Source organism: Magnolia sinica, chromosome 1 (genome assembly GCF_029962835.1).
Source record: "Magnolia sinica isolate HGM2019 chromosome 1, MsV1, whole genome shotgun sequence".
Taxonomy (NCBI): Eukaryota; Viridiplantae; Streptophyta; class Magnoliopsida; order Magnoliales; family Magnoliaceae; genus Magnolia; species Magnolia sinica.
The window spans coordinates 122,726,053-122,734,785 of NC_080573.1; the positions used below are offsets into that span (position 1 = coordinate 122,726,053).

The window sequence follows — 8,733 nt, forward strand, 5'->3', positions numbered from 1 at the left end:
GAAAACAAAATGTTGATTCCCCGTATCATTATTTGGGAACTGTGGAAAGCTCGAAATGCAACTGTTTTTGATAATAGACCAGTGTCCTCAGTTCGTCTGATTCAAAAAATCAAATGGTGGAATGCGCTACTCAGCGGGTCAAACAGTGGAGGCTGTTCGTCTGGGAAGGGGGGGACAAATGTAGGTGGCCGGCCAGTGGTTATAAAGTAGGAGAGGCCTTTGAGCAGATCGGTCAAAATTAACGTAGATGGCTCAGCCAGAGGAAATCCGGGGAATTCAGGTGGTGGCGGCATTTGTAGAGGCGAAAGGGGTGATTTCGTTTTTGCTTTTTCAACTGGCTATGGTATTGGCTCAAACACTGTTGCTAAACTGAATGTGGTGCATGATGGCCTAGCGTTCAGTCTTCAGAGAGGTTTTAACCACATTATTATTGAGTCGGATTTGCGGATGGTTGTAGACTTGATCAATGGTGTGGCACAATCAGGTTGGAAATGGAAAGCTTGGTTATCTAGGATCAATCAGTTGAGGAGGAGGGGTACAACCATAGTTGTGCACGTCCTTAGGGAAGGAAACTCTCCAGCAGATTTTCTGGCTCACCTTGGAAGTGCCTCTCAGTCAAATGTTTTTTTTTTTGACAATCAAGCAGAGCTTCCTCGTCAGGTGCGTGGTTTCATTTTTCTAGATAAAGTTGGTTTGGGATCTATTAAATTGGTGTAATTCTAGGTGGTGTTTCCCTATAAGTATTTTGCCGTTTTTCTTGTAGGGTCTCCTGTTTTATGTAAAGGGGTTCCATATTGTACAAGAAGTTTTGGAATGAACAAAGCCATTTTTTGAAAAAAAAAAAACCTGTAGAAAATGCCAGGGCATTGGATGACATCTCCTAGTGGGAGACGTCCTTCCCTCCCCTGTTCAGTATCCTATAGAGAGATGATATTTCACTCCCCCTCTCATGTAAACGTGTGTGAATGAAGCTTTATTTATTTATTTATTTATTTATTTATTTTTATTTTTATTTTTATATTTTTTAAGGATTGATCCCTCTTGCGTTTGTCTTATATAAGAAGAGCATTGGGGAGAGGATGATCAATTCACGGATATTCATTAGTGGGAAGTTTTTTTAGGGAAGAAAAGTAAAAGAGAGATAAAGTATTTTATTTCTTTTTCTCTTAACTTGGTGAAGAAGAAGCTTTGTATTATTATCCCATGAACATAGGCATATTGCCCAAACACTTAAATTTTTATCTTTTATCTCTTATTTTGATTAGACCCTTTGGCATTTTGCATTGACTATTTTCTTGTAGCTTTGGTATTATATGCACCGATTGTGTGCACCGTAACAGAAAAAGCAATGAAAATGATTGTCTCAAAGGGTTTATTTTATACATAAGTAATCTACTGTGTTGCCAATTTATGGGTGGAACCAAAAGCCACATCACCTTCCACGTGTCATTTGGAGAGATAGATCTCCCATAGTAGGGTTCTACAGGCTCTACTGTATCATCTCCCTTAATAGTATCCTTATGTTACCATTAAGATGCCTTCCATTAATTACTATGGTTGCTATTCGACTGGACTTTAAGTATTCTAGGCCCGACTGATCAGCAAAAAACAGGAGTTTCACATGACTTTGCTTAAAAAACATGAGCTATAAACTAAATAAATAAACAAAAATGAGGTTCAAGCCCATTCCAGTCCTGAGTGAAGGAGCTGGACTAAAGAATGGCCCACTAGAAAATGATTATTTCAGTGCAAGTAAATGAATCGGGCTATGCTGATATGTGAGCTAGCCTTCTTATAGAATATAAATAGAAACACGGCTTATCATTAGGGCATTGGGATCAAACCAAACTTAGCTGGGCTTGGATTCGGCCAGATAGACCAAACGTACTCGCAGTCGTACTCGGGACCTTAATTACGTTTCCACTAAATCCCAGATGCCTCTCTAGCTACTTTCTATTTTGCGAAAACCTATGACTGTTTCACCTCATTTGCTACTTAGGCTCTAGACCGTCTAATTGATAGGTAATTTGAGATGAACTATCAATAGCAGCTGCTAAAACTGATTACGACAGAAAATTAAAAACCAAAATAAATAAGTATAATACTGAGAAATGTTACAGGGCTCTCAAAGCAAGTAATCTTTTTTATTTTATTTTTATTTAGACACACTCACACCCACACCTACACCACATGGGCATTCAAACCCATGATCTGCGTTGAAATGCAGCTTGTCTACCACTGAGCCATGGTGCCACAGAAAAAACACCTATAAGATAACCAAAAGTAAAAACAAAATCAATATACACACCACAAACTCCCAATCTACGCATTAATTCACCACTGTATTTAGCAGACCCCCCTTAATTCCATGACAGCCCCATTCTTTACTTTTATTTTTATTTTCTTCATGGCAGCCCCATTTCTTCCTCTTGCAAACCAGATTCTCTTGCAATCAAAGGCTCAAATCCTTTCTCTGGTGGAAAGATGTTCAGACATGGAACGCTCCTTTTTAATTCCATCACAGCCCCATTTTTTATTTTTACTTTTATTTTATTCATGGCAGCCCCATTTCTTCCTCTTGCAATCAAAGGCTCAAACCCTCTCTCTAGTGGAAAGATGTTCGGACATGGAAGAAGTAAAGCCGATCCATGCCCAAATGATCAAAACATGCCTTGTTCTAGACACCATTCCAGGAAGCAGAGTCCTATCTTTCTGCGTAGCATGCTGTATCACAACATTACTTCAGCCAAGGCACTGCTGCTGCTCTACAACCCATGATTGCTCATGCTCTAGATGGACTTTCCCCATCTTTACATCTTCAACATAGACAAAGTCCACTAGATTGTTCTAAACCGTCCATTAAGTTTAGAAAACATTTCATTGGCTACCATGCAAAAGTGAGACTAATTTGAATATAAAATCCATCCTAGATTCGGCCTTATCTTTTGTAGCCATATCTTTAAAAATGATCTTGACAGTCCATAGTTGAGGTCATTGATCAGATAGTTAAGACTACCATATTGGTCTGATATTTGCATTGTAGCACATGCAACACATGCTGTACTTAATGAACAGTCTAGATCAATAGACTGAGTTGTATAAGCGTCCCAATTCAACTAGGAGCACTAGAACTTATAACTTGTGAACTGAGAGCACAGGATCATCTCTCATTCCTATCTATATTCTTTTAAACAAGAAGACCCCACCCACGTTTCCTTCTATAATTTTAGGTCGGATGAACATTATTGCGGTAGCTCTGTGGGGCCCACTGCAATCTCCGTTAGAAATCCACTCTGCGAATCAATTGTGCCACCTCACCTTAGGACACAAGCCCAAAAATGAGTCATATTCAAAACTTAATTGTCCAAGAGACGATAGATAACCGTAGGGATGGAAACACTCGCTGTTCAAATCTTCCCAAAGCTCACCATGATGTTTATATGCCAGCCAAACTATTCATAAGGCTACACTGAATGAATTGAAAATAAAAATATTAGACTGATCCAAAACTTATGTGACCCCACGAGGGTTTCAATGGTGGGTGTTCAATTCCCACTATTTCCAGCAGCGTGGCCCACGTGAGTTTTGTATATGCATCATTTTTCGATTCATGTACTAATATGAGTTAGTGAAACTGATGGACAGAGTGGATGGAACACGGAAATCACGGTGGACCCCATGTAGCTTCCACCTACAAGAACTTCCTATATGTGAGGCGGAGGTAATTCACGTCCTTCCAGATCTATCTTCAATGTGGGGCTTAAAACATTTGACGTGGCCTAAGCACCCAACCGGACTTGTCTACGACATGTTTTATGGTAGTGTCATAAAACACCTCATCCTATGGGCCTACCATGTTGTATATATAAATCCACTACACCATCAGGTGGGAAACCTTGTGTGTATTGTACATACCAAAGATCGGCTCGATAAAAAATTTTGATGGACCACACTATTGAGAACAATGTCAATTTGCTCATAATGTTCCCATTGTCAATTTGCTCATAAAATGTCTAAGTTCATGCGGTGTCGTCTGCCTGACCTTTTGATTGGACCGTTTTGTCTCTTCGCTTCAACCTGCTGAGTTACATCTGATTAACGGATTTATGAAATACACACATTATGGTGACCCCACACACCACATCAGGATATGATCAGAATGGATACTCGAACCCATGACTTCGTGTTGAAACTCTTGTAATCTACCACTAAGGCATGAGTAAGGACTCTAGTTATAAAACACCTGACCTCTTTGGGTCCAATAATGTTGTATGTGTAAAATCCACTAGGGTGTCCCACCATGTTTATTATATGTAAAATCCACTCCATCCATCAAGTGAGAAACCTTATGTTCACCGTACGTATAAAGTGTCAACCCCATGGAAAACTTATATGAACCATACTAATAGGAACAATGAAGAATTGCGCCTAAAACCTTTTTTTTTTTTAAAGGAAAAATTAACGTATATTCCAAGAACATAGGGCCGCAAGCGGCGTACAACTCTAGAAATTCGGGGCGGGCCGGGACAAAAAATGGGGGGGCCCCCTATTGTATGACTATACAACTCAATCAACAAAAGAGGGAAGACGAGCAAAGACCAAGTGAATTGAAGATTCCCTAGGCCTGTTTTGTCCAGGAAAAGGAGACCACGAATTGGGGGCAGGAAAGCTGCCTAAGAGAGAAAATCTTTGTCTTGTTGGCCTGCGCTGCCTAGCCTTGCTAATTAAACCATCCGCCACCGAGTTAGCCTCTCTGGGTGTGTGGCTCAGGAGAGACTCCATCGAGCAGGAAATGGCCTAGAATATGGATTTCCAGTACCAGCAGGTCCAATTGGATTGATTGTTGTTGGACAGGGTTCGAAGAACAGTGGTTGAGTCAGAATCCACAACTACCCTAGAGAAACCCGCCTTCACACATAATAACAGGCCATCTAGGAGTAATCCCCGCCGTCGTGTTGGAGCCCGTATCATACCCACGATGGAAAGCGAAGATGAACGATTGCACCTAAAACTTGTATGTTCATGAGGTGTGGCTAGTGTGAGTTTTGGATTAGGTTGTTTTTGTTTTTTCTTTTCATTTGGGTGAGTAACACATGATTAACTGATTTGATAAAAGATATGACACAAAATCACGTCCTGTCGAGCATGCCGATTCATACTCTAGCAGCAATGGAGGTCCCTGTTAGCATCTTGTCCGACCTCGAGAGGGCCTTCTCATATTTTTTTTTCTGGGGATGGGAGGGTAACAAAAAAAGACATCACTGGCTCAGTTGGAACAAAATGTCCCTCCCTAAACTGGCCTTCAGGATGAGATTCGGCTAGATGGTCAGGTTTCGGGGACTGAACAACTGTTGGTTAGATGGCAAGGGAGATATCAGATTCTGGGAAAATGACTGCTCAAGTCTCGGCCCCTTCCACACTTTCAGGTCGCGTTCGACTCTTGCTGGACCTCTAACAGCCAGGATGAAGGATTTGATCGGCCCTAAGGGTTGGAAATCGATACCTAAAGTAAAAAAGATTCTTCCACGGCATCTCATTGATCACATTGCAAACAAAGGCATTTACGTCTCTTCCGTGGAAGACAAGTGTATCTGGTTGGACTCTAACTGTGGGGAACTTTCATTAGGGCAGGCATGGGACTCTATCAAACCGAGGGCGGGCCAGAAATCTTGGGCCAGGTGGGTGTGGCACACGAAACTTCCACTAAAAATCTCTCCTAACTTGGAAAATATTCCTTAATGCAGTCCTAATGGAGGTCTCCATTTAGAAAAAAAAAAGGTATATATTTGGCTTCAAAATGCATCTGCTGCTCCCCACCATCCCCATTCCCCCCCCCCCCCCCTAAATATCTTGAATCAATAGACCACGTGTTTACGCTCGACGACACAGCAACCCAAGTCTGGTGTTTTTTCAACAAGGCCTTCAACATGCGCCCCCAGGGCCCTCCCGTCCAAAGCCACTTTTTGGTGAGCGTCCTCCCCTGTTTCGAGATCTATCTCCCTTCTCAAAGGCCTCATCCCTGCCTTCATTTTCTGGGAGATTTAGATGCAAGGAACAAGGCTTGATTCGATAACCGCGCGATGCACGCAGTCGAGGTCATCTCGAACATCCTCCTCTGGATCAACCTTTTAAGCCCCAGCCTGCAGAGGGCAAATCCCTTAAAATCAGTCTTGATCTCACTCTCAATATTCTAGGGATCCGTATCCCCCCGCTCAAGCTGTCCTTCCCAACTATGGTGAAGTGGTCCAAGCCCCATCAGGGCTGGATCAAAGCGAGCATCGATAGCTCTACGAGAGGGAACCCGGGCCCGTCTGGAGGGGGAGGAGTGGGAAGAGATTGTAATGGGAATTTCTTGTTTGCTTTTGCCTTTGAGTATGGTTGTGGTTCAAACATGAGAGCAGAAATGAGGGCGATTGTGGATAGTATCTCTCAGTGTGCCCAATTTGAATTCTCGAGAGTGGAGGTATCCAACGATTCAAGTTCAATTGTAATAGCCCTTGGAAAAGAGACCCACGATTCCCGGTCCTTGTGGTACTGGAGGAAAAGGATAGAAGCCCTTAGACGATCCATGGAGGTTCGTATCACCCATACATCAAGGGAGGCTAACACGGTTGCGGATGGGCTGGCCTGTCTAGGTAGCGACAGCCAAATGGGATCAATCTTCCGATCTAAGGACTCCCTTCCAACCATGATCAGAGGTCATCTGCTTCTGGACAGAGTAGAATTAGGCTATTTACGGGTGGTCTAACCCTCCCAAGGTCTTTTGCTTAGTCATACATAATAGGTGGGCCGACCCACTTTTGTCATTGGCTTAGCTTGAAATATTAGCATTGTACAACCTTGTGCTATCTTTCTTAAGAAATACATATTCCTTCTTCTTCTTCTTCTTCTTCAAAATATTATTTAAAAAAAAAAAAAGAAGATACAACACAATGGTGGCCACACACATAAACCTATGGTCATCTCCATTGTTCCCTGTGGTGTGGCCCACTTGATTTGTGGATCCATGGATTCTTGGGTTCCAGGGATATCATCCAAAAACATATCAGATAAAGGAAGTGGATGCCACACATACTACAAGAAGGTGTGCCTATAGAAATTTATTGTTGTACGCTTGCATAGAAGATATGTTCTAGTAGAAACAAACCAGATGAGGTAAAAGAAATGTGAATGAGAGGGGAAATTGATATGGAGAAAAATGGGGAGATTTTTCTTTTTATCCTCAAGAAAATTAAAAACATCTTTACTTTATTTATATTTATATATCACTTTTATACTTTCTGCTTTAACCAGTTTAGCTACTGCTGAAGTTAATTTTAAATTACTCTTTAATCGGCAGGCTAGTAATGGAGAAACGACAAAGTCGAATGGAGAAATCCAATAGCTACATGCAAGAGTAGCAAATGGAGTACTCCTATCTTTCACATGTATGGAGTTTGTAGGGTGTCCCCAATCATTGGGCCCCACTGAATTTGATTCATAGTCTAAAATCTAAGCCACATATTCCTCATTGAACATGGTCCTCATATGCATCAGAAAAGGATTGCTGACCTTTTAATTTTGACCATTCATTTTGATGGGCCCCAAGTGCATGCATAATTAAAAATGGACCCACATGAATGAAATTGATGGGATCAATGATCAATGATCACACTAACGCGATATTCATTTGGGTCACTCGTGTATAACATCTGATGCATATTGGAAGTCTTTTTTTTTTTGGAACACTAGCTTTGGGATGGGCCACCATCTTGGATGTCTAGTGTTTGAGGATCAAGATTTTCTTTACACCGGCATGACTGATTAAAGAGGCATTGCAAGGTTACAGACGATGAATCGCCCAATTGCAAATGTTGAAGACTAGCAGGAGGTTCGACACAGGATTACGCAACAACCTCCAGACCCTCTTTGCTGGGAATATCACATTCGACACTACTGCCGCAGATCTCTACCGAATCTTTGAAAGATATGGGAAAATTGTTGATGCATTTATCCCCTCAAACCTAGGCCTCAAACATTCCAGAGGATATGGATTCATTAGGTTCATGTATGAAGCTGATGCCAAAGCAGCCTTAGACATTCTAGACAGTAAAAGGGTGGACGGTAAAATCATCATAGTTCAAAAAGCCAAATCACACTCCAACCCCCAACCAGCTATCCAACTTCCTACTGTTGGGCCCAAAGCAGCACATCCTGCATCTCAGCCATCATCCCTTAAGGGCAATAGACTGTTCATAGCAGTGGTAAAAGAAACAAAGCAACCTGGCCCAAAACCCGTTCGACGAAATGCCACAGCCACTCCAATGCTTCCATTACCACCTCCCCCAATTGATCCACAAGTAGAAGACAGTCGTGATGCCTTAACCTCACCAGCATATCGGGTGACTATGTAGACCAATGAATGCAGATCAGGTGTTTGCTTGATTGTCAAGTCTAACTGGCTAGTTAAGCAGACAACAAAAGTGTAGCTCTCAGGTTACGGGAGCTCAAATTAGCGGTGTAGCCCAAACAATGAACTCAAATGTGCAAATCCCCAGCCTCTCTCAGGACCTGGCTCAAGCCAACTATAGACCGGATGGGGTGGCCATCTCGCAAATCGGCTGTGACTCATTCCTGTTCCACTTCACCGAGCACACAGCCCTTATATCCTTCTTCTCGGATACCAACCTGCACAAGAAAATGGGCCTCCTTAACCTAGAGTCATGGTCCCCACATCCCATTCCCCTATCTCAA

The 8,733-nt window shown here is 42.2% G+C and overlaps 1 protein-coding gene across 1 annotated transcript; it reads left to right on the forward strand.

Annotated features, from left to right (window-relative positions):
* Positions 1–247: 247 nt before the first annotated feature.
* LOC131248934 (uncharacterized) lies at positions 248–8,393 on the forward strand. The gene is made up of 4 exons (XM_058249463.1): positions 248–343; positions 5,627–5,678; positions 6,195–6,574; positions 7,860–8,393. The coding sequence occupies exons 1-4, from the start codon at positions 248–250 to the stop codon at positions 8,391–8,393; spliced, it is 1,062 nt and encodes a 353-aa protein (XP_058105446.1).
* Positions 8,394–8,733: the final 340 nt, after the last annotated feature.

What these genes read in the sequence shown, in the direction of transcription:
- LOC131248934 (XM_058249463.1), top strand. Translation starts at nt 248, where the DNA reads ATGGCTCAGCCAGAGGAAATCCGGGGAATTCAGGTGGTGGCGGCATTT. An exon ending in TGCTTTTTCAACTGGCTATG is followed by an intron (nt 344 to 5,626) that starts GTATTGGCTCAA and finishes AACTTTCATTAG; the next exon opens with GGCAGGCATGGGACTCTATC. An exon ending in CCCTTAGACGATCCATGGAG is followed by an intron (nt 6,575 to 7,859) that starts GTTCGTATCACC and finishes CAAATGTTGAAG; the next exon opens with ACTAGCAGGAGGTTCGACAC.